The sequence below is a fragment of the Eufriesea mexicana genome, unplaced genomic scaffold, assembly GCF_001483705.2.
Source record: "Eufriesea mexicana isolate 0111107269 unplaced genomic scaffold, ASM148370v2 scaffold7532, whole genome shotgun sequence".
Lineage (NCBI taxonomy): Eukaryota > Metazoa > Arthropoda > Insecta > Hymenoptera > Apidae > Eufriesea > Eufriesea mexicana.
The window spans coordinates 255,038-282,923 of record NW_016915332.1 but is presented as its reverse complement, the minus strand read 5'-3'; the positions used below and the strand labels follow the sequence as shown (position 1 = coordinate 282,923).

At 35.2% G+C, this 27,886-nt stretch overlaps 1 protein-coding gene across 1 annotated transcript in view; it reads left to right on the top strand.

The window, feature by feature from the left end:
* The window catches only part of LOC108552626 (protein SZT2), a 103,838-nt gene that overhangs the window by 48,756 nt on the left and 27,196 nt on the right, over nucleotides 1-27,886 (top strand). The window contains exon 11 of the mRNA XM_017907267.1: nucleotides 26,244-26,547. Within this exon, the coding sequence (XP_017762756.1) occupies nucleotides 26,244-26,547 (304 nt within the window). The remainder of the gene's footprint in view (nucleotides 1-26,243; nucleotides 26,548-27,886) is intronic.

Genomic DNA, 27,886 nt, shown 5'->3' with positions numbered 1-27,886 from the left:
GGGCGCTGATGCCGAGAAAACGGTGTCACTCTTAGGAAAAGGTCTGTAACGCTCTCTGGTCGCCATTGAACTGACTTTTTCAAGCCCTAGCCCAAACGTCGTAGTCTGTGCGTCCGCGCGTCACAGAGTACTAGGTCGTAAAGACATAAACCGGGCCCGCATTGACTCGGGGCCCTCGATGTCGCTGAAAGTGGAAATGAAATGTTGATCTTTTTGGTATCGACGGATATGTTCCTACAGCACCCCCCTTCCATTGACAACGCTATGCTTACATGTTAACAGGAAAAAAAGAAACAGAAGTAAAACAGAAAAAGAACTAATAGAGAATAATAAAATACAATTTTGCGCTCTCATTTACACGCTTCCATTCGCATACGCTTAATAAAATTATATCTATATGTACTCTGCGTTTCTGAAAAGAAGTTCAGCTTGCTGGGCAAGAGGGGTATTCCACTAGTACCGCCTACACTCTCGTTAGTAATACCCATTCTTCTATGACACTCCTAAAACTACTATCGCCAAGTTCGGTAACGTGTTACGTTAACATAGACGTAAGATATCCGCGAAAGAAACGTTATCTCAGAGTTAACTTACAATGAATTGGAAGCACTACTACGCCAGGCAATAAACGAAACGACACCAAATGATTGGAAAGGATTTTGTAAACACGTAGAAACACTGGAACACGAATATTAGACGAAAGATGGAATAATAGAAGACGCAACTGAAGACCTAGAATTGGAAATACAAAGCAGTGAGTCGGATAAGAAATCAGATGACTCAAAGATTTATAAAGTAAATATAATCATGTGTTCATCAGAAGAATCTGAAGTTAATATGTTTTTGGGATGAGTCTACGCTCTTGCAACTATTTGTTGCATCTGTCTCACTTTATCTCGTTGCTTCGTTCGCTTTCTTTGTCACATGGTGTTCTGTGACCGGGCTAATAGGAGGGGATCAGTTCTGCCAATAAGGGAAGCGCTTTACTCTACTTCTGCTATGATGTTAGAATGGTTGGGTTGGTGGGGATTCGGACCTACAAGTTTCTCAGATGACTTTTTTTCAGCATCGCAGAGTACATGTCTCACAGGGATAGGGCAAGTCCTTCGGTCACCGATTTTATTGAAATTTTGCAGGTTTGTAGATTTCGTCATGCAGTTCAAGAATATATATCATTATAGTCGCCACTACTCAATAGTTTTTGAGATATTTATGATTAAAATTTTATTACTTCTGTAACTACAGATTTATTTTCACTGGCTTACAATTGGCGTTGTAGCCTAACGGCGACACCCGAAAGTTCATATGCTGCAGGTTCGAAGTTCGGTTCCTCCCCGCCACTAGTTAAATTTTTTTCTTCAATCTATTTTTTATTTTGTATTCATTTTTCACCTATGAAAACATAAATAAACAATTGTAAATAAAATTTCTTAATAAAACCTATAAAGTTTCAATTAAATCGGTGACTCGCAGGACTTGCACTTTCCTTGTTAGTCGCGTTTTAATATTTACCAATCTTATCAGTATACTTATTCCTACTGTGTATGCACTTAACCTACTTGAGACTGTCCTGAAAACGTTGCGGAAAACGAACTGCTCTACCTGAGCGAGTTGTAAGGCGTTCTCGTTCAGTGTTTTCTCGCGATCGGTTCTCGGGGATACGACCTATATGGTCGTTGGCGTTAACGACGATTGGACTATTTATAATTTTGAGCAGTTGCTTGCCGTCGTCGTCGAGACCAATAAACGCGGGGTTTAACCACTTGCGCTACCAATAAACTCACGGTTGCGGTGCCGTGCGCTACAGTATAACACGCCGTAAGGTGTCACATTGGCGCCGCGAGATACTGTATCGATTCTGAAATATTTCCAAGATATAAATTACACTATGCAATGCTGTGCATTCTGAAACTTTAGCTCGAGAAATGAGCGATTTGATTGTTAACCGACGTGCAGTCCACGTTATTTTTATTTCTGCGATAAATGCCTATCGACGTGGTGTACACGTCGCTGGCGATTTTGGAACAAAAGCATCTCGACGTGCGTGGCACGTCTTTCTAGCGCAAGTGGTTAAACGCTCGATGCTTGCTCTTACGTGGTAATCACTTACGTTTTTTCGCGCCTTTCCGTGACTCGATACGGTCCGTCGTGCGGCGCCTTGAAGTAATTTCTACCGCATGATGGCGCACAAAAACGTACGGCCATTTTGTCAGTTCTTTATGCACGAACTCTCGTCGCGTGCCCTGTTGCGTAACCGGCTGCGGCTTAACGTTTTCAAAGGGTCATTTCAGCTGTGTGACAAACTCGGTGTAGGAATGGTTGTATCTAGGTCTTCGGTAGATACCCCCCATTCCCAATATTCTATGCTCAAGGAAGAGGTTTATTAAGTGCGGTAGTGTCTCCTTTGTAGCCCCTGATGATGGGCGATTGTTCCTATGATAGTCTGGTGGTATTCCCGCGGTCGTCGTTGCTGTCGATAGGGTAGCAGGTAGAAGGACGACGGAAAAGGAAGGGATGCGTTTCGTTCTGGGCCTGCTAGTGGTCTCATCAGTAATGCTTGCTTCTAGCAGGCCAATTTTTTTTTTTTTCAAACAATAATACAATTTTCAAACAACAATGCGATCTAGAATCAAACTTAATCTACCGCGCTTATCGCTATAGAGTAATATAAACTTAAGAACTATCTTATATTAGCATGTAGGTTTGCCTATGTATAGAAAAGGCACGGAAACTATACAGCTTTTAGGTTTAAGTGGGTAAGGGAATGGATAAATAAATATGAATAAATAAATAGATAAATAAAATAAATAATTAAATAAATAGGCGGAAAGGGGGAAGAGGGAAGAGGGGGTAGATGGGGTATATATGTTTTTTATTTATTTCCAGATTATATTATACACTACTAGTAACTATGAGCAATCTGACAAATTACGAAAAACACAGCAAAATGATTAAGTGGGAGAGATAGAAGGGGAAATAAAACGAAAATTTATCCTCTCTCTGTCGGGAATACTAGCCGCCGTACTAAGGAAGATTTCGTGTCGATTTTCATTTTTTTATTGATACATGATTATTTACAATATTTCTTAACAATTGCATATAAATTGTTTTTAACGCGTATCGAGCCACTAATATTTGTTTATGTTTTTACGGTGCGAATCGTTCCGATCTATTTTTGAAAATTTCATGTTGATTTTGCTGGCGTTGTCGCGAATATCGTTTGTGTTACACAAAATTGCCGTGTTGCCTGCTTTCCTAGTCACATGATAGATCAAAGGTACATTTTCGCTATTTTGAATGTACCCTTGACCATCGAGATATACGAAAGCCTCTGGTGGCGTGTATCCCGGTGTGCCAGTCTTCTAGCAGGCCCTGCCTTAGACCAGGGATACTTAGGTGGGATAGGAACTTTTATTTAAGAAAGGTCGAGGCTTTACCGAGGACTTGCGAGAAAGTCCTCGAACCTCTTTCAAGTAGGAATCCATCTATTGGCGAGGGTGAGAACTTGGTCGCTACATTTGGAATCCACCTCCCGATTATTTAAAATGAAAACATCCGCAGGCAGATGAATTCCCGTGCCGTAGATCATTTCTTCAAGCATTTAAATCGGACTTAGTCGCTGTTGCGTCCCGAACACTGCAACTCGCACGGTGCGAGTTTCCTGGGGTGGTAAGGCCCTTTTACGCGGATGCAACAGTGTTACTGGGATGCGGTCTACTCTAAATTAATAGAGCTAGGCCTGGTTATGGTTGAACTACAGAATTCCGATGTGTGACTGTCTCCTGCGCTGAGTTGATGATGGGTCCTGAATGATAGCCTGGTCATGATGATTGTCCGGTTTCTGTGAGATTTTTAGGAGAATTTTCTCGTGATTGCTGTCTCGGTGGTTTTATAAGTTTTGTCTATCTAGTGATTGGTCAGTGTTAGATGTAAGAGGTGGGTGTGTGTCATTATATTGGTTGTAAATCATATTGGGGGTGTGTGATAGCTTCGACATCCTTCTGTGGTGATGGAAGCTTAAATAATTTGGGTCCTTATGCCTATCGTCTTAAGGATAACATATTGGTCCTTGCTAAGGTTTACCCAAGTGGTGACAAGGTGATGAAGAGTGTATACAAATCAAGGGACGCTGGCAATAAGGATATAAACAGTCCTCCACTTGACCTGGGCATTGCGGTTGTCAGGGCCCAAAGTCCCAATTAGTCATAACTAAACATGACTGATTTTATGACTTTAGTCTGAATCAACCACCGATCAGACTTTAATATATAGAACCCTCCGAAAACAAGACTCTTCAGTCTTGACGTAACATTTAACGCCGTAACTCCGATCCTTTGTATGAATATTTAACATCTACCATAATAAAGTGTCTAAAAAAGGATTATAACAAAGAAAGATAGTTGTTGAGCTACGACCCAACTGCTACCGGTTTTTTTTCCCTTTTAACAGTCATTTTACATGACACGGTCCTAGGGCCGCAACAGTCGCGTTGCGTATACCCAGTAACCCGATGGGTAAGACGTCTACCCAATTCGCAGTATCGTGACACTTGATAGCCGCTTTTAATTGCCGGTGTAACCTTTCGACTGTTCCATTTGTCCGAGGATGGTACGCCGTCATTCGGATGTGTTCCGCCCCGTAGAGCTCTTTAAAGAGCTTGGATTGAAATTGTCGGCCCTGGTCGGTGGTTATTTGCAAAGGTACGCGGAAACGGGCAATCCAGGTAGATACTAACGCTGCGTCGACCGTTGACGTTTCCATATTGACTATGAGAGTGGCTGGCCTGCGGTCACCGAGAAAAACGGTCGAGGCACGTTAGACAATACCTAAACCCTTGCGAATCCTGCATCGTGACCAGGTCGATGTGGATGTGTTCAAAACGCCCGGATAACTTTTTAAAATTGTTGACAGGCGAGAACACGTGTCTCGCCACTTTGTTACGCTGGCAAGAGATGCATTGTTGGGCCCATTTGGGGACATCCCTATTTATTGCTGACCAGACGAAACTTTTTGTGTGACTCTAATACCTGATTAGGCGAGGATATGAATAGGGTCGGACGCTCGACAGCGTAGCATCCTAGGCACGAAAGATCTTATAGTATTCCCAGAGACGTCGCAATAAATATCCCCATCGTGTTTGGGGAAACGGATTTTCTTTAGTTTTAGGACACTTGTGCTGGAATTTATAATTCGTCCTTTTGTGCCGTTTCCAGCACTCGATGGTCGAGAGCTTTTGAAATCGCGCTCACGCGAGACAATGCATCGGCAACCAGGTTTTCGCACCCTTGAACGTGCTGTATGTCAGTCATAAACTGGCCGATATAATCCAAGTGACGAAATTGTCTAACTTTTGCCTGAAAGCAAAAGTCAGAGGCTTGTGATTGGTATAGATTGTATATTGTCTCCATTCGACGGCGTGTCGAAAGTGTTTAATGGCGCTGTACATTGTTAACAGTTCGCGATGTGTACTTTAGTTGCGCCGGAAGACCAAGTTTTGGTATGAAAACTTAGGGGTTGCCATATGTTGTCCGCGCGCTGATGCAAGACTGCCGCTGTTCCGTCGTGGAACAAAGAAGACCCGTTACGGTCTTCCAACAGCCAGGTCTTAGGGTCAAACAATTCGGCATCGGAATTTCTCGCTCCATGCCTTCAGCATGTTTGACTGCTTTACCTTTTTTCTTTGACTTCTCGTGTCGCGGAACACGAGAATCCTGGAAATCCCTAATTTAACGAAATTAGGCGACGGCTCTTAAGACTTGGCTGACAATAGGCCTGAGGCCTCCACGTGGTCCACACACATTGGAAGCCTCAGGCCCTCGCTAGGGGTAACAAACGACCGATGGGGTCACCAGCGTTTGGAAGCCTCAGGCCCTCGCTAGGGGTAATAAACGACCGATGGGGTCACCAGCGTGCGGGTGGATCCCAGGTACCCCACCTTGGAGGAAAGGGTTTCCTCCACTATCGTTGCTTTTTGGGGAACCTCCCCTTTCTCCAAGATCACCGATTTGCGAATCAAGGGAACGCCCTTGGTCAAAAACAGCCAATCATATTTGGCGAGCTCCCGATTTTTCCTAAGGCCGATCTTAAGAAGATCGAGGAGCTCAGTTCCGTACGAGATCCGAGAGACACGGGTTCTCTCGAAGACACTTCCTCTCGAAACATCGAACACACCGGTTTTTTCTAACTTCTTCCTCTCGACACGTCAGAGACGACGGTTCTCTTCTAACACGAGACGATTTTCGTATCTCCTCGTTAAGTCGACGAGATCCCGTGTCGCGTCGAACCGTCCATCCACATTGGGATATCTTCGCGCCTTACAACCGCGAAGACGAATTATTTCGGGCGGAAACCACGCGATCAGGAAGATCAAGGGAACGTCGCGATACCCCCTTGATACCTCCAACAGCCGCCATTGCGTAATGAGAAGCATCTACGGCTTAAGCACTGCTGAATTCTGCACGAGGTTATTTCTCTGAACGACAGAAGTATTTGACGACGAGAATGAAGGACGACGAATGAAGTATTTGATGATTAAATTATGATTTTTTTTTTTAAATATATTACACATACTTTAACTTTAACAATTCACTTTAATACTTAATAATAATACAATGATATATTTTAAAACATGGCAACACTGTTGTAAACCGATGTGAAGACAAAAGAAGTGTGAAACAATGCATATGAAAACGATTATTTAATTCAAACGGTGAGCGAGTGAGCTACTAGAGTGAGCCACTGTAGTGGCGCGTCGTTCAGAGGGGTGACATCCACGAAAGTCACTATAGTGGGGCGATAATTATTGTGTAGATCAAATGTGTTCAGAATCTCGTCATCTACAACATATTCAAAAATCATTAGAGATCGACTCAGGCATTCTGCAGTTTTTAACAATTTTATGTTTTTTATCAGAAAACTAGTAAAAGCACATTACTTTTTCATGCTCCCCCAATCTATATTTCTTATTGAGGTACAAATAAAGTCTTTTGTGAGAAAATTGGAAAAAATACGCGTTTTAGGCAAATCCGCTAAACTGCATGTTTACCGACATCTATTATATCGTTATGTGATTTGTGAGTTTCGATTTTACAAGATTTTTCATCCAAAAATAATAGTATTGGTTAAGGAACCAGAAATACATGGTTTCATTTTCAATAGTGGTAATTATAAGAGATAAATGGTTTTAGTCACTGGCAATGAGTTACCATATAAACGTACAGTTTTTACATTGAATGATGATAAATTCCAGTTTGGTCTGCGTCTAAGTCTATCAATAAATGTCATACTTTAATATCAGTGAACACAATTCCTCGTAATCTGTATGTTTAATCTGATTACATTCTGCTACTGTGCGCTAATCTTGTTTTGTTACTAGTAGTGCCATTTTCCTTATTATCTTCCACTGATATGTTCCTTTTCATCTGTTTCCTGTTTTGTTTATTTTTCACCGATATATCAGTCACTTCTAATAATTTTCACATCGATTGGTTTGTTTATCTGTCCTACCTAATATTTTTTGAAATTGTTCTTTAATTGCTTGTAACTCTTGTCGCGATTGATTTCTGGAGAAATTCTGATGGGTTGTAAGTCCGTCCCGCGACACAAGTCGAGACTGTGGATAGAAATGAATAACAATATCTTCCACGTTTTTTAATAATTGACAGATTAATATATTTGGATAATAATATTTAAATATTGACAACAATTCTAAATAAACTATTTTTAAACACAAAGATTGACTCTATCTTGAAAATTCTTTTCTCTCTCACTGTTATTAACTCATGTTTACTCTATGACGATTCTCACGTAACTGTTTCATTCTGGCACATTCTTCTAAACATTTTTTATCAACATTTACACTAGATTCCACTCGCACATATTATATTTATATCATACCAAATAACTCATTTATTCTACCTCAATACCATTCACACATATAAAACCAATACTCACAGAGACATCTTACAGAAAGATATGTAACCTCGATGTAAAACTGTTTTGATCACGTACTGATGCATGCTTGTGTGTGTGTCGGTGAGTCACCTACCGATTTCTTTTGTTCGAGCGTCTTACTCTCTGAAGAATCGTTGAACTGTAAACACCGATCGAGTTATTACCTATTAACCCATTTGCATCATGTTCAATAAATACATTTTTGTTATTGTTTCATGAATCAACGTATTTATATTATTCCTTCTACTATATAATAAAACTGGAATAGATAATAAATGAATATGTTAAAAAGTTTTTCCTTCAAATCAATTTGTTTAGTAGTTATAAGCACTTGTAGCACAACAAGCATGCTGTGCCAATACTTTTGTCCAGCACTGTATATCTTTGGTATCTTTGAGTATTCAATTGGGTAAACATGCAGTTTAGCAGCTTTGCTCTAAACGCGTCTTTTTCTTCCGATTTTTTCACAAAAGGCTTTGTTTGTGTCTCAATAAGAAATATAGATTGGGGGAGCATGAAAAAGTAATGTGCTTTTACTAGTTTTTTGACAAAAAACATAAAATTGTTAAAGACTGCAGAATATGTATTAAATATTTGTTCAATATTTACGAAGTGTTCCGTCGTGGAACAAGGAAGACACCGTTATGGTCTTGCAACAGCCAGGTCTTTAGGGCCAAAACAATTCGGCATGTCTTTACGACTAACGCTCCATGACTCGCGGACCACTAGGTTTAGGTTAGGGCTTGGAAAAATTAGTTCGTTGGCGACCAGAGGGCGCTATAAACTTTTCCTAAGAGTGACACCGTTTTCTCGGCACCAACCCCCTTTCGCATAATAAAACTCGTCGAAACCTGAAATTGTGCCTTTCGTTCATTGATTCCTCACGATATTCCTTCACTCTCATATTCGCAGGTTTGCAATGTAGTATTCGAGTATAAGAATTTTACGGATATCTTACGCCTATGTTAACACTTTACCGACCAGTAGCCTATTCATCGGCTTTTTGTCGCCGACACCTATCAACCAATAGCCTATTAACACGTTGACTGCCATGGGGGTCACCGGTGACCGGCACTCAACTTGACGGTGGCGCCACCATTAGCAAAAATACATAATTAGAGTAAATATCGATACTGATAAATTTTTAAATAGTACCATTTCCTTACATTTCGCACACTTCCAGGTTTCTTTTTAAATTCGTGACGACGTTTTTTCTGTACGTAATTGCTCGATGAAATGCAATCTTCGTCATCGGAACATTTCACTAAATACATCGCTAACTTCATCCTAAAATCGGGAATTGAAATATTTTTTCGAGTTGCTTTTTAAACAATTGATAATGGCAAAAATGGTCTACAGCGCCGCGGGAGTCACCGGTGATCCCCACTGCGAAAAATACATTAAACGCGATTATACAACTCACCTTATCTGCTGTGAATAATATTTCAACATAATATGCATCGCATAATAAAATATTCATGTTGGCGCCATGGGCAAACCACGTAAAATGCGCGTGGCAGTCAACGTGTTAATCGGTTGTCATGGCGATGAACAGTCATTATCATTGTATGAATAGTAATTTATTATATAGTATTGAGGTACGTTGCTCAGTTGCATCAGTTGCGTCGCTTTGTAAGCTCCCCATTTTTATATGGGGGGCGCCAGGGAGAATCTGCGGCTGAGCGGCCGGTCGGATGTGCTTATGCTGTTGAATCGCTAGCGGTCTGTAAAGTGTTAACGTATGTTATCGAACCTGAAGTTAGTGGTTTCAGTAGCATCATAGAAGAGTGGGGACTACGAGCGACCATGTTAAGGGGAGCGAGCGAAATACCCCTCTTGCCCCTGTATCGAAACACTGGACTTCTTCTCTGCAACGCATAGTACATATGAGCATATTATCGCAATTCTTTTGTGAGAGATTATACTTTATTATGAATCTTTTCCATATAATCAAAAAATTGCAATGACTTAATAATAATGAAGAAAAAGCAATCGTTTGTAATAGCTAAAAATGTCGCTATTTGTTATCATTATGCACCAATGTCCCTTACAAATGAAAAATTATTAGAGTTTATTTGAAATTTATGAGATTTTTAATTACCAAGCTATTAACTGAATTGTCTGCACGAATAATTATTAATTATTATCTATTTTAAAGAATATAAAAATGCACGTATTTGATTTTTTTAATAGCAAGACGAAAAATTGTATAACGAAGTGCTGAATAAATTATTTAATGCATTTACATAGGATAATAAAATTAAATTTATATAAAGGTAATAACACCTCGTGTTCTTTTAAAGTAAGCCAAACTTATTAGCCAGTCTGATACTTTTTTCTTTTATAAGACACATTTGATATTGAACGTGAATGGGTTTCATTTATCTTTAATCTTATCTTTTCTTTGGTTATGATGTTAATACATAAAACGATATAGCTATAACGTTGTTCTTCAAAAATATATAGGATAAGATTTGATTCTATCTGTCTACCAATGGTCACTGTGTGATTTTATCTGTTTTGTTTTCAAGTTTGTTTTAATTTAATACTGCAATATGTTGTAACTTTTTTCAATAAGTAAACAAATTTTAATGAATCCTGTGCATACTTGAAATTAAAATTTTTCAAATTGCAATCTCTTGGTACGAAATTATTTCAAGGAATATGATGATGGAAGAATATACGATATGTTACAAAATATACACGTTATAACAAGGAAAAATATTTATTACCTATATTAGAGGATGTAAAATATTGAAATTTAGTGGTAATATGTTACATTCTTTCGTATTCTCTTATAAAATTGTGCGAATCAGTTTCTTATCATGACCGCAATGAAACTAAAGTGTAAGGTATTTGTATTAGCTTAGGAATACACTCGACGTGTAAGATAAAAGTTATCTAAGTTTTCGTTTCGTTACCTGGAACGTGATTACTAATCATCAAAAGACCAAACTTCAAGGTGCATTTACTGATATGTTGTAAATAATTCCATGCATTGATTGTTTCCTATATTTACAATTTTTTCTTCCTGCTAAATTTTTTAAGTATAAAATATAAAACATAAAATATAAAATGTAAAATATAAAATATAAAATGTAAAGTGTAAAATGTAAAAAATGTAAAATTTAAAAAGTAAAATATAAGATTTTAAATATACAATATAAATTAGACACTAGAGCACAGTAAATAGAGAAATATATATTAGGATTTCGAGAAGGAAATCAAAGCGTTTAGCGTGAAGGGTTATTCCAAATATATCTTTATTTTTGTTACAACAGACGAACAATAGTGTAACAATAGTTTTAGCAAACGTGACTCCAATTTACTACTAGGCGGAAGACTAACTGGGCATTTGGGATGATGGGCAATATTTATATGTGAATTAGGAAATAAGAGGGGGTTGTCCACAGATCGAAGGTTAAGAAAGGATGATGCAGGGAAGGTCAGAGTTCGAGTGAGCAATAGGGCGATAAGGATGAGTAAGGGATAAAAAGGGGAAGTTAGCCGGTCTGGAGTTTCTCTTATGCACATAAGTCAATATCTACAGATGACTAAACAGTCCTCCAACAGTGTATCGTCTCCGCCTTTGCCGTTTTACTTCTTGTTTCGGCTTCCGTTTTCTCCCAACTACCGGTTTCATGTCTTACGTCTTCGAGTTTTAGCTAACGTTTTATGTCTTCGACTTCTCCAAACTGTCTTGTGTGTTCTGTATGAATTCTCGATATCGTCTTGCTGTCTTCGTGTTCTGAATACCGTCTGATTCTTCGTCTTTGACTTCTGACTATCGTCTCGTTTTGTCTAGTCTTGGTTTGCGGTGATTGGTAGAGAGTGATTGTAGTAGGAAAAAATAGAGCCTTTGATTGGGCAAGGAGTTTTAGCAGGATCTTGGATTAGGAGAGGAAAACTGTCAGAGAAGTTTCTTTTTGGTATTGTTTAGTTTTAGATTTATAGGAATACCTGTAGGATCGGGGTGTGTGGATTGGCTAAAGTAACGTTGTTTTACTGCTTCTTAAAATACAATAAACTTATGCTTATATTATCGGCTACGAAACTAAAGACTCGCCACGGGTACGCTCGACTTTTACTTGTTAGACGCTATCTCGAAGACCGTGAAGGACTGTCCTCGCCCGTGCCCTTGCCCCCTTATTTAAACCGTTCATCCTCCTCATTCGTACCCGGACTTTCTTCCCCAGTCATGCTCCTTTCTCACGCAACCTCAGTGGGCCAGGCACTTCAACCACTCTGCACGCATCCTTAAACTTTCGCTCGACTCTACCATAAATTATCCTTGCAGTCGATCCTTGCGCACATGGTCACTTTCATTCTAAGTCCAGACACACTCGACATTTCCCAGAGCCACACTTATTCCATTCCCACATATCTGGTTAGCGTTCCGGCGGGTCGCACGTGCGTCCTGTCTGTTGGGTCTGGTCTCAAGTATTGCTGTCCCTAGTCCTTGTCTTGATTTATAATTTATATTTATATAAATATTTATGTTAATTTATATTGATTTGTTGATCCTCAAGAGGAACGATTAGACGCGTTTTCCAAGTATTATTACCGTCGCAATACCATCCAGGTGCCGACGGAATCATCCAAATCGTCACCATCAAGACTGTTGGAGGTATCAAGGGGTATCGCGTCGTTCCCTTGATCTTCCTGGTCGCGTGGTTTCCACCCGAAATAATTCGTCTTCGCGGTTGTAAGGCGCGAAGATATCCCGATGTGGATGGACGGTTCGAAAATCGTCTCGTGTTAGAAGAGAACCGTGTATTACGGAACCGTTGCAACTTGTGGCTTGTACATTATTCAGTTGTGATTAGTAAATCAATGGCGATTTGTAAAATTTACGTCGCTAATTTTTACCATATTTTTTATTATTCTGCAAAGGAATTTGAGAAATTTCGTGTCTCAATGACTCGTTGAAACTTATATGTTGTTGATTTACTTGTAATTATTAATGGCGATTTGTAAAATTTACTTCGCAAAATTTTTACCAAATTTTGTATTATTATGTAAGGAAATTTTTTGTTACAATAATACAAATTTTGTATTATTATGTAAGGAAAATTATATGGAGCCAAGCAATTTTGAAATTCTCTTTTAAATTTTGCACTGCGCATCGGTGAAGGATCACGAAACTTTAACACACTGAATAAGTGCTGCCATAGATAAAATTTTCAAACCATTTGACTTGTTGGAATGTTCTTGTGCGAAAAACGCGTTATAAGGAGACCGTTTTATAGGAAACTACTGTACACTAAAAGTAACGTACTCGACATACTCATAAATAATTATTATCGATAAATATATATGAATTATGATTGATAATTTGAATACCTAGTTATTTGTTTTGCAATGTTCGTAAAAATTTATTAACAAATACGAATTGGGACAATTGTTCATTTACCTACATATCAGTCACTGGGCCTCAGTTAATTTTATATTTATAATAAATAACAACTACAGTACAACTGAATTTCATTTACAAATAATTATCTATTTTCCCATATACATTAATATATAGTGATAGAATATGTGAGAGAATAAATTACCCGAGCTAATTGGTATAAACAATCACATGCAAAAATTGTTTAATTTTTTATAAACATTTATTCGTTGTTAAATAAACTTATATAATATTATATAAGTAGCGTTATCACAAGTAGGCGCTCTTTCCAAAATGTTTGCTTATATCGTATTATTCCATGCAAAGAAAGTGTTGCGACGGCAATGATATTTGGAAGACGCACCCCGCCGTCCTTCTTGAGGATCAACAAATTATAAAACAAGACATCAGACGATGGTGAGAAGTCGAAGACATAAGACGGTTTGGAGAAATCAAACAGGACACATCGGATGACGTTAGCGAGAATTCGCGCAGAAAACATCAGACGGTTTTGGAGTTCAGACAAGACACATCAGACGTGAACTAGAGCTCGAAGACGTAAGACGGTATCGAGGAGTCGAAGACGTAAGACGGTAGTTGGGAGAAAACGAGGAGACAGAAAACGGGAGACGAAAGACAAGACGAAAAACGGCAGAGGTGGAGACGATACAGCACACGCACCAATCACGCATAAACGAATCATAATCGTGTAATAAAGTGTAAATACAACCAAGACAAACTGCGCTTTATTACAACACCTAAGTGCTCAGTGTCTCGTGAAGATTCGGCACACTGAGAAAAGGGGCAACACAAGTATACCATCGCTGCCCCCTCCGCGTGGAGCTCATCTGCATCCACGCGGTGCAACAGAAAGCAACTGACTTTTGGACATAACAATTGTTCTCAAAAATAAATCTGTCTTTCATTTAATTGATTCTATAATTCTGCAATATTGAATATCAAAGAACTTCCCATATAAGTTTCATGTATCTAATTGAATAAGAAACTCGCACTACTAAATAAGATAGTTAAATTGATATAAATGTTGGATGACTAACGATCCGTTGGCCCTTAGTCACTAGAAGGGCCTAGCTAATAAACGCAAACCAATTTCAGAGTCCAAAAACAATTGACTCATTTCTACTTTCACTAAGGACTAGTGGTCATCTTCACCCCACCAAAAACTAACATTATATTAGGTTGTTCCATATGTTCTTTCCACATCACGCTATGTATGTCCTCGAACCGGCTATGTTTGTAAACACGCAGGATTATCTATTCTCCGTTTATGGCAACGTTTTCAGTCGTCTCACAGCTCCTTCAAAGTACGTTTCGTTGGTGACAAAGTCTCTTTTAAAATCTTTTTCTACGCCGTTCAATATGGATAGCCAAAAGAAGCATTTGCGGCATGTTATGCTTCGTTGCTTTAAAAAAGGTAGTAGTGCAAAGGACACTGCAGACGAGATTTGCACCGTTTATGAATGCGGTACTACGACTATGCTATACTACGACCTTGCCCCATCCGATTATTACTTGTTCCTTTCATTAAAAAATTCTCTCCGTGATAAACGTCACAAATCCGAAAGCGAAATAAAAACACACCTCGATGAATATTTTGCAAGTAAGTCTCAACAATTTTGGAAAGAGGGCATAACGAGGCTTCCTGAGAGATGGAAGAAGATAATTGTTGTGGGTATCAAGGGGGTATCGCGTCGTTCCCTTGATCTTCCTGGTCGCGTGGTTTCCGCCCGAAATAATTCGTCTTCGCGGTTGTAAGGCGCGAAGATATCCCGATGTGGATGGACGGTTCGACGCGACACGGTATCTCGTCGACTTAACGAGGAGATACGAAAATCGTCTCGTGTTAGAAGAGAACCGTCGTCTCTGACGTGTCGAAAGGAAGAAGTTTAGAAAGAACCGGTGTGTTCGATGTTTCGAGAGGAAGTGTCTTTGAGAGAACCCGTGTCTCTCAGATCTCGTACGGAAGTGAGCTCCTCGATCTTCCTAAGATCGGCCTTAGGAAAAATCGGGAGCTCGCCAAATATGATTGGCTGTTTTTGACCAAGGGCGTTCCCTTGGTTCGTAAATCGGTGACCTTGGAGAAAGGGAAGGTTCCCCCAAAAAGCAACGATAGTGGAGGAAACCCTCTCCTCCAAGGTGGGGTACCTGGGGTCCACCCGCGCGCTGGTGACCCCATCGGTCGTTTGTTACCCCTAGCGAGGGCCTGAGGCTTCCAACGTGTGCGGACCACGTGGAGGCCTCAGGCCTATTGTCAGCCAAGTCTTAAGAGCCGTCGCCTAATTTCGTTAAATTAGGGATTTCCAGGATTCTCGTATTCCGCGACACGAGAAGTCAAAGAAAAAAGGTAAAGCAGTCAAACATGCTGAAGGCATGGAGCGAGAAATTCCAATGCCGAATCGTTTGACCCTAAGACCTGGCTGTTGGAAGACCGTAACGGGTCTTCTTTGTTCCACGACGGAACAATAATAGAGCAAAACGGTTCATATATAACACAGTAACTCTACCTTAAACAACAAATATTGTCTGTTGATTTCGCATCAAAAAAAAGGAAGAAGCTTTTGGGACACCTTAATAGAAGCACCTACAAAATTTGAGAAATGCCAGTTTTTTCCTCTCCATCGATTTGTATTTTTCCGACGTAACCTTGTTGCTAGAACAAGGTATTGTAGGATGGCAAATACTGGTCTTGAGACACCGAAAATTATCGAAGGAACAAGAACGCAATAACACAAACTTGAAACTCGTAAACTGATTTAACTTAGGAAAGGAACACCAAGATAACGAAATGAAAACACACAAGGACGCACTCTTTTAAAACTCTTTTTCCAACACCAAACGACTCACGCTTGTGCTGGTCACAACCTGTTTTGGTTGTCAAGGATCACGCTTTTATGCTTTCCTTGATCTATGCTTCACCTCCCCGTAGGGGAGACACGCAACTTAATTTTGTTATATAGAATAACTTTTCGATTTGCTTCTAGAAGATTTCGATCGGTTTACAATTTGTTTTTGTTGGCAATAGCCGATTCGCGATTTTTTTTGGTATCCTGCAGTATTGCATATAGAATTGCATTTTATATAGAAATCCGGGTTCCAACATAAAAATTCAAAAAGTTATTTCGTTTTTACCAATTTTTAATCCTTTGCACTCGAGAGGTGACCTTCAGTCACCATTTCATAAAATTTGGAAAATCGATATTAATTAATATATCAAATTTAACATAATGTAACAGTGTACGAGGTATCGAAATCAAATAATTTTACAATTCTATTATTATACAATTCTTTATTTGCTGCTCAAAAAAGTATCGTCAGCATTTTAGTAGGGAATCTTTGAATTCCTACTCTTTTTTAGCCAAAAAATCGTCGAGTGCAAAGGGTTAATATAAGAAATTTCTTTAATATAGGTAATTATATAATCATTACGTTTATGAAACGTTCATTAATCTGTAATGATCTTAAATTTATTTGATTCCGACAGCAGAAAGAAAAATCAGAATTAATTACAGTCTTATTAATTTAATATGGAAGGCAGGAATTAATAATTGCTATAAATAGGTTAGCCGATAACAGGTGGATAGCGTACCAATAAAATACAGTGAAACTGATAAGTAGATAAAATAAGTTTTGAAAAACATAGGTATATTATATACCTGCTACTTGTAAGTTACATAGAGCATCGTAGAGAGTGAAGCAGTTTCTCGGTATCTCGTTTGCTTTATGGAACATTGACATGTAACAAGGTATACGAACACGTATGTGCTTATCCTGAATACGTACTTTCAAGGTATTTCTAACTTCGATTTATAAAACGTATCGAAATATAAAATTTTGTTAACCTCATTATCAACGATACTAGCCTGATACTATATACGCAATAATAAGATAAATATTTATATAAAACATATACATACCGACAAATGATGAATAGAAAGACAGACCTATATTTATATATTTATACGTGTATATTTCATCTGTTTCAAATTTTGTTCCGGAAAAATTAAATTTTCTATTTAATAATATTTAATAACGTTATTAGATTTCGACTTGCTTAATGAAATGTATTAAAATACGTTTAACAAATAATAGCGTTATACTTTCTGCTTAAAATTAGATATTTCTATTTAAGAACAAAATACGTATTTTTTCAGAAAATTCTCTTAAATGATTTTCAATTAAAAATTTCTATTAAATAATATTTGTAAACAGTATTTAGTTTTACATTAATTTTCTCTTCCTTGGTTCATGTAATTTAATACTTTAACGAAATAATAATTTCATATCTCATGCTTGTCCTGTAAATTAAATATTTATACTTGGAATTAAAAAATCAAAATTAAGAATATATAATTCTTCGACGTTTTTATTTAATAATGTTCAAAAATATTACCTAGTTTTATATTAATTTTATCCCCCTCAACTATCGCGGTATAGTAAGTTAAAAAAATAATAATTTCATACTGCGTACTTAAAAATATATATTTATATTTGAAATTAAGATAGATAAATTTAATGATTATATTTATTAACGATACATTTAAAAATGTAAAATTTCTATTCATTTTGTCTCTCTTAATTGTCGTAATTTAATACGATAAAAAGTAATAATTTTTCCAATCAACTTGCAAAAGTCGAATAATTTTTAAAATTACTCTAAAATAAATTTGCACTTATACGTGATGTTCAGTTCGTGTTATTTATATTTGAAATTAAGATAGATAAATTTAATGATTATATTTACTAACGATACATTTAAAAATGTAAAATTTCTTTTCATTTTGTCTCTCTTAATTGTTGTAATTTAATACGATGAAAAGTAATAATTTTTCCAATCAACTTGCAAAAGTCGAATAATTTTTAAAATTACTCTAAAATAAATTTGCACTTATACGTGATGTTCAGTTCGTGTTATTTATATTTAAAATTAAGACAGATAAATTTAATGATTATATTTATTAACGATACATTTAAAAATGTAAAATTTGTATTCATTTTATCTCTCTTAATTGTCGTAACTTAATTCGATAAAAAGTAATAATTTTCCAATCAAATTGCAAAAGTCGAATAATTTTTTAAATTACTCTAAAATAAATTTGCCCTTATACGTGATGTTGTGTTCGTGTTATTTATAGCAGGAAAAGTAAGACAGTGAAGCACCTATCGAAGTAATGTTCCTGACAAAAATAAGAAGGAATATGTGTATAAAATCGTCTATCACTACGTGTCGTTATCATTACCGAGGTGGGGCTTCGATATCGATGAGGGTACTCAGAACCAGATTTTTCTATCAGTTGGCTCAGGTATATATAAAGCCCAACACGTAGTCGACTGTTTATTAGTGTTCTGATTACTTTTTTTTACGTAACCGATTTTCTAACGTTCATGTCGCATAGTTTCCACAAAGCATCTTTGCAGTTTCATGTGAGTGGAACGTTTAAAGAGTGATAAAGATCTTTGGTATTTGTCGATAAAATAGCTGCAATTGCTTCTCCTGGGAGGCTTCCAAGTGACGGTGAAATTATAACCAGTGAAATAATTCTTTGATATTAGTACTTCACTATGATTCGTTACATTTCGTTGCTCAGGGATCAGGTATGTCAGGAAAAATCTTGGCCTAATATCGGAGAAATACTAGAAAATATCAAAACATTCGAAAATCGAAGAAACTCGTGCACGTTTTACAACTAACTGAAAATATTTGCAAATTCTTAACGTATCATTGATCAACATTAATAATTATCTTAACCTTTACGATTGATTTAAAATTCGCAAAGAAAGAGAATTACATAAAAATTTGGACAAACGAATAAAATTTCAAAATTATAATATCTAGTGGAAAAAATGTCTTGATAAATAAAATAATAGTCCATGTAATACATAGAAATTATAATTGTAACGTTTTAATGCTCGTGTTAATTCTTGCAAGCATTAACGTGGCCAGAGTTCAATATCTGAAAGTGTCACTTCAGAAAATCGTTTTCGAATGGAAATTCAAGTACGCGATCGATATTAGGCTAATAGAGAAAGCTATTTTGAGCAAAGATTACGAACATACCTAATGGAATTACCGGAATATTTTAAAAGGTCTCCAGACGAATCGACGAAAAGAAGTTGATTTCCTTCGTTGAAACTGCATGGGCGTTGCATGGGCTGTGATCTGCATGACTTGCAGTTGGAAGTGAGGATCTAGGCAGTGAGCAGCAGCGCTCTGATAACTTGCCAGATCTAACTCTTCCAGCTCAAGGTCTTGTTGATTATCATCTTTTCGTAAGAAACGGACATTTCATCGTGCCGAGAATCGAAAACAAAAGAGATCAGAATCGAATAACATCAGAGGTGTAGGGATCATGGTTCAAGTGGAGAAGTGGTCTCTACGCTTTGAATTTAAGTGAGATTCAACTCCTCCAACTTACTCCTGATCCCTAGCATTCTTCGTTTTTTATTCTTTTCTTCGATCTAGGAATATCTTTCCGCTACAGATGTATCAGTAACGTAAGTGAAGATAAGTGAAGCTTTCGTGGAGTCATTCTATTGGCGCTCCTTAATACCTTTGCTGGACAGGCATGTTGCAATAGCGATAAAATCTTTTAAAACGGTTCTTATCGTGAAAACGGTTCAACTGCGTATAATTGTTCGTACGATTAAATTTTGTTTACTCGACCGTATCTTTTATGCGTTACAAATATGTTTTTTTTTTTATTTCTAGAAAAATTGTATTTTTCCCTTTTTTCCTAATTAAATATTTTTTTAATATGTGTTATATCGGGAGTAAATTTCAGTTTTAAATTAAACCGAATTTTTGCGAATTATGTCGTTAGCTCGAATAAATACTCGTTGCCATATTGCAGTTTAAATAATTTTTGTAATACGATTGTTTGTGTAATTATGCAATAAATTTTTCTATCTTTGTTTCTTTCTTATCAAAATGTTTATGTCGCGTTTTAATTAATTAACGTTAAATTGGATGTTTATACAAAAATTTTTGTCTATGATGGAGTTGGATTATTTTTATTTTACATGAATAATACGTTTACTATTTTTCTATCGTTTAAATGTAAAAATTCAACTTTGTGGGATACGTATGAATCTGTAAGTAAATCTTTTTATTATTATTTCGTTGACACTTTGTTGATATTTAATATATTATCTGCGTGATGGTATTATATAAAATGAAAAAATAATTCAGCACCAGGCGTGCTTCATAATTCTTTTTTGAACTTCGTACCTTTATTTCCTCTCCGTTCCAAATTATATCAGCAATAATTATCTTTATAGAATATTTAAAGAAGATTTAATTGAAGAAATAACGCAGTATGATTAATTATTCATTTTTAATGATATAGAATAAATAAATTAAATATGAAAATGAGGAAATTACTAATATCGCGTGGTCACAAAATTATTTTATTTTTCCAATGATTTTTACGCAATAATGTTTATAAATTAGATCGTGAAAACAATCTGGAAAAATCTAATCGTTTTAATATATTTTAATGTTTTCCAATTACTCGAGTTAGGAAGCTATTAATATTTAAGTATATTCAATTAGTTTTAAAATTTGTAAATTTTAATCTGTAATATTGTAATTAATGGATTAAAATTTATAACTTTATAACTTTTATTGAGAAATTTAATATTCTATGCTGATGTTCGATACAGAATACTGTAGGTGTGAAATAACTTTATTAGCCAAATATGATAATTTCAATTTTTGTGCAATTAGTTTATCAGTAAAATTTAAAATCTTTAATTATCTTAAATCTAACTTAAGCCGCACGTTGCATTTTTATTTTTGGAGAAAGTTTATGAAACATTTAAATTGCATTGTAAGAAAATATTTAAATTTCATATAAAAATTGTGAAAACATATATTACATATGTTTTATTGGATGTTTACTAATTTGAATAATTGTGTTTATATTCTTGTATCGAATAAGTGTATGAATTAAATTACAATGATAAATTAATTATTACTATTTTGAGTTATTTGAGGGTAAGTGATCCTAAATTCAATATATTGCTCTAAAAATCAGTATCTATTCTGGATAATAAAATCAAACAGTATAAACAGTACAGTTGTAATTTAAAAATTAAGAAGATTATTATTTTATTAATTTTCTACTTTTCTATTTTTTACATTTTATTTAAATTCATATGTCGCAAATGATCATTCAGAATATTTTCTTCTTTTTGCTTAAAAACTATATTTTTGTCATAATTTTCTTTAAAATTGTGATCTTATTTAGTATTATTTTTTTAATACATATTGAATGTGACGAACAACTTTGTATTTAAAGCGCGTTCTTATTTCGCTATAAAAGTTTCATAATTTCGTCAAATTTTCAAATTCCGAAAAATCATTTCACGAGTATACTTTGCTTACATAGGAGGCTGAAAAACTACATAATTTTGATGATTCTTTGATGAAAATTTTACATAAAAAGAAAAAAAGAATTTATAATTGAGGAAGCTTCCGGTTTTATTTTAACAGTTTTATAGGTTTTTGATTGAATAACAATTATTTAAAAAATATGTAACATATGTACAAAAGAAACATATTTACATTGCATATTTATAAAGAAGTAAACATATTTTAGTAATCGAACTGTTCGAGGAAAGTGGAAAATGATATCAAATATTTTTTGAAAATTTTAACATTCTGAATATCTAATAATATTCTGAATATTTATTTAACGATATAATACATTCTTGAAGTATTTTATCCAATAATTAGCAATTTTCGTTTTCCACGTGTTTGTATAAATCAGGAATACCCTTTTCCTTTAATTTAAATTTAATATTTTTTTTTTTATGGACGAGTAAATAAAAAGCATTGCATCATCTCAATTTTTGGAATATTGAGATGAAATTTTAGAAAATTTTTACACCTTTCATAAAGGTTAAAGACGATTTACTGGTGAGGTAAAGTATCCTTTTTCCAAAACTGTCCTTAATTATTTAACATTGACAGTCAGCAAGAAATCTAATACTGGTTAATTTTTATTATTCTACTTTTTGTAGAGGGATATTAATTTTTATTGATTTTTAACTATTTCTAAATTAATTCTATATTAACTATAATATAATATATAATATGTAATATAAATTAATTTTATATTAACTGTAATTTTATATAACTATAATAATCCAATATTAATAATAGCTATAAAGGGGAAAAAAGAATATATGATACGTAACGAAATTTATCATAGAGAAGAATTCTTGAATCCGTTAAGCTAACATACAATTCTGTTATCATCCTGGCCTTATTCCTTGCCTTGTTCCTTTTTATCTCTACATACCATCGTCGCTTTCTCTTGCTCAAGTCTTTCCTGTGATCTATCTCCATTTTTCTATGAAATATTTACCCTTCCAACCCTTTATCTACCCTTTATCTTCATATACTACATGTTCTTTCATCAAATCATAACCTTTATCTTCTTTTCACCTTTCACCTTGCGTTGCTTCTTGTCTCTGAAGGCTTTTGAATGGGCAGAACAGTTTGAAATTTTGAAAAAATCCACCTTTTTATCTTAAAAACCACCTTCTTCTCAACCACACATAGTACATACGCCGATGCGTAAAATCGCGAATCAGTTTTCGCTTTCTTACATCCAAAAATAATTTCTTTTTAAGGCTGGCATCTTTTGTATATTACTTTTAACCCTTTGCGCTCGAGGGGTGCCCTTCAGTCGCCATCTGATCAAATTTCGAAGCTCGATATTCATAAATACGTGAAATTTCAGATAATGTAACGATGTGCGAGGTATCGAAATCAAATAATTCTACGTGCCAATTATTATACTATTTCTTATTTACTGTTCAAAAAAATATTGCCAGTTTCATAGTAGAATATCTTCGAACTCCTACTCTTCTGTAGCCAAAAAATTGTCGAGTGCAAAGGGTTAAACCGTATTTAGTATTATTTTACACCCGCACCGTCACGAAGAGAGGACACTTACCTTCTGTACTGCGAGGATGCATTTTTGGGACATTCGCTCACTAACTGAATATAATACTTATTCGACAAGAGAGCAGGGCCAGCGTGATTTTTCGCTGGGCCGGGTTCAAAAATTTTGCGGAACCAGAATACATATTTAAATCCGATATGGTATCGGTAAATGGTATGGTACCATCATTCTCTAAAAAGTTAATCAAAATCGGTGTTTTCTAATTGGGTGATTTCCTTAACACCTAATATCTTCCGCATCCGTGTTGCAGTCGTATCAACCTTTGGTGTCAACGTTTAATGTCAACGTTTAGAACACGCTGCAACGAAATATTTCAATGCAAAGATGGCAGAGAAAATCTTGCACTCGTGTCAGTGTACAGCAAGCTGTACCATATCCAATTAATTCATAATCGATTAATGAATTATGCGATTGTATTTTCTACACACATCCGAATATTCGATCTACTATACAGGGGGTCCTGCAAAATGTCTGATGAGTTTTCGTAAACCGTGGGGCCTTTCAAAACGCGGGGCCAGGTTCCGGTGAACGCGCCGAACCTGCCTCGCGCCGGCCCTGTGTATATTACACACAAAGAATCATAGTAACTCGTGTAAAATGTACAGGTTGAAAGCTTTTGACAAACATATAGGTAGCGTATCAAACTACAAATTTCAAACAATATATTGTTACTTGCAATGTTATTTCAAACAATATTTTGTTTGATAATATGACAATCAAAAGGTGCTACGTTAATTGCAGTTCAAGTAAAACGTGTAATTAATCAAGGAAAATGAATTAATAACAAACTCGTTGGATTCAATCAATTTCAATTTCAAACTTCATTTAAAAATTGTATTACAAATTTGAATACGTTTCGGTTTGACTGAGTTTGAACAGGTTTATATAGGTTCGGGAGTTAAATATTAAGGAGAAAAGTGCAACCTAACCTAACCTAACCTAACCTTCCTCGCGCCGGGCCAGCAAAAGAGACTCTGTCTATTTTAATCTCCTACATTATTTTATATATTTCTATCTTTTTGTATACATTTTATATATTTTATATTTGCATGTAATTTAATTAAATAACTATATTACGAATTAAATTTGTATAAATTAATTATAAAAGCCTATCTAACTGAACGAAAAATATCGCCGGAGATGAATGACTCAGCAACGACAAACGTGCTAAAGAGGGTCAAATTTTGAAAAATTTTTTCTTTTCCGATATTATTGGGTCGACTTTAGTTTCCAAGATATTAACAAAATTCCATTCCTACTACTATATAGAATTCAGCAAACACGTACACCTCTGTAGCCGCGTGTACGACAACGTTGGTCCACTACTTATCTGCTGTTTAGGCAAACATAATGTCGTGATTAGCGAGCAGTCTTGATGTATAACGGGTGAGCTATTCAGAAAAGTATCTGTATCTCTGAACGAAGTATTTTGGATACTTTGTCCGATATTTTGGGCTACTCGGCTAGCATTTGACGTTGTTAGATGTTTTCCGACTGTGGCCTGGACTAGTTGTGAATCATGCGATCTCCTACTTCGATAAAGAAAATTTTCTAAAATATCTCCTTAAAAATTCATTTTTCGGTTATGTGTTCCTAATATCTTTTTACGCAGAATAGAAAGAATTTTGTAAAAAAAAAAGAAAAGAAAATGTAGGTATACATTTAGAAAAATTCGTCTTCATCTACTAACACTTTTTCTATCTCCGACCAAAACAAAAATATTTCTTGATTCTGTCGCGTGAATCATTCTATATATTCATACGATAAGTAATCTACGTTCAAAAATTGAATTTTTTTTCTCAGACTGTTACAATTAATAAATTAACCTTTTTATAAAATCTTTGTATTTCGTATTTTACTTTGATAAGCTACTTTTACTCAAAAACTTCGGAACCTCTATAACTCGAAGATTTTGGCATTTCGACTATACTTAAGTAGTATATTAACAGCTTCTCTACCTTAACCAGTTAGCTGTGGCTTTTGAGAGCGCGCACCTATATGTGTCGCGAAAATCGAGCGACGACGAGTATACTCGTCAATCACAGAGTAAGAGTCGCTGTTAAAATATTGGATCAAAAAGATGAGTTTATTTTATAAAATTGACAATTTTATTACTAATATTTAATTATTTGGTTAACATCTATTCTCTTATTGGTCAGTTTTTATGGATATCTATGAATTTTAGTGACCGTCAAAAAGTAGCTAGGTAACTTCGGGCCAGCAGCCATCGATGGGCTCAGCGCCTGGTCAGCGTCACGCATTTGTCCCATGGCGGACCATCCCTGAAGGAACCCTATCATAAATCAGCTTTCCGACTTTTGCTTTTGCCCCTTTTACGCTTACATCTAAAAAACGTTATCATCGTGCATAAATAAATTCATTACGCGAACTGATAAGCTGTTTCAGCCGGTTGCATACGGGGACACGTGAGTTCATCTCAAATTATTCATATTTTTTATTTGTTTGTTTTATTCCGACCTGGCCTCAAAATATTCTAAACATCTTGAAATTTGAGAATATGTTTTATTTTTCACAAAAATTACAATTTAAATAGCCAATGGTCACTACTTTTTACGCGCGACGAGTATACTCGTCATGACACAAAATCCTGCCACTTCTCCGTGACGAGTATACTCGTCAATCACAGTTAACTGGTTAAAATATGAAATACAAAAGTTAATAATCAGCGTAAACAAATCAGTATCATAAGACAGGGTGATGTTATACTACAAGAACATAATATTTATTTTAATAAATAAAATAATATTTAAAGAATGAAATGGCGTATATAGTAATATTACTCGTATTTTATCATATGTATGATGTTTGAAATTATGTGCTTCTATAAATTTTACATGCTGCAAATTATTTCCTTTAAATTTAATAGCGTTACATCTTGTTACTAGATTGCTCGGATAGACGAAGAATGCATCAATGCGTTGTTGACGTTAGAGTACTTGAGCTTGTTGAGTCAAGTAGTACCAAATGAAAAGAATACCGAGATTATTTATGGCCAAGCTCCGCACCATGACATCAAGTTACCGAAAAAATATAAAAATGTCAAGAATAGTAATTGCACCGTTGAAGAATCATGCGAAGGTCTGCCATCTGTCGACGAAAGGATACACATGATGCATTTCTCTTTCGACACACTGAATATATTGCCAAAATGTCAACAAGCCGAACTCTTGTTTTCTATGTTTGCTGACGGTAAGACTTTTAATTACGATATTTAATATTGTTCACTTCAAAGAATGAATGCATGTATACTTCGTACAAAATTATTTGGAAAAATTATATAAGCGAAATAACGTAAAATAAGATGAAATGGAATAAAAAATATTTGAAAGGAAAATGGCAGAAAATAGACACATTTGAAACTTTTTCAACATCTAAAATTTTAATAAAATTTTAATAAAATTCCCCAAATTCCAAGGAATTATAAAATTGTTATTACTTGTAGGAAACAGAATAGAAACGTATAAAAGAAGCAGATAAAAAAGTTATCATAAATAAATTTGTAAACATTTAATTTATAAATATTTGATTTATTGATTGTAAAAATTCGTAAGTTATTTTTATTTTATCATAATTATAACGTTAAGAAAAGAAATAAGGATGTAAGAATTTGAGAAAAATTGTAATTATATTATAATTAATTATTATAATATTAATTTTAAAATTATTTTTTAATATGTAATTATATTTTAATTTAACTTTCTTTAATATAATTGCTATATTTTCAGATTTTTGTTAGAATACTATAATTTACTATTACAATTTACGGTGGTAAAAATTCACGTAGAACTAATATTAGTATGAAGAATCATAATGTTAGTGTATCATGAAAGCAAGAACTCGCAATAAGTTAATTTGAATTTTACTATTATTAAATGATACATAAAGACAATACTTTGATCACGATTACTATATATAGCACGAAAATAATTGCACTTTAAGTAAAGTACTATTATCGATTACCATAATATTTTGAAGTTTAGCTTACGTATTAATTTTAAATGATCATAAACAGGAATTTTTAATTGCTTTTAACATAAGAGAACTGTAGTATTAATTATGTCAATTATGTACATTGAAATTTAGACCAATACGTGTTCAAATTTTCACTATATATGATTCTAATAAATGATTATTTTTCGTTAAATATTTCAAGACTGGTGTTTCAAATAATCTTATCAAAATTTTTTATCGATTTTTTAATCTTCCATTTATTACTTCTTTAATATATCGAATTTTCAAAACCAGCTGTCATTAAGCTGCCTTAATCCATTTTATCTTTAACTCATTTGCATCATGGCTCTACTTAAGGTGCCGTGTTCGGGCTTCAGCGACGTTCAACTGACTACTAGCCCGTATCACTGTGCGCGTATCAGCACCTATTCATAATGGCAGTTAAAAGCATTTTCACGACAAAAGTAAAACTTGTTAAGAATATAATGAACCGATGTAGACAAGATGCTCACAAAAGGGATCAAACGTGATCTGTGGCATATGAAAAATATTCAGCAACTCGTAATGGAAAAAGTCA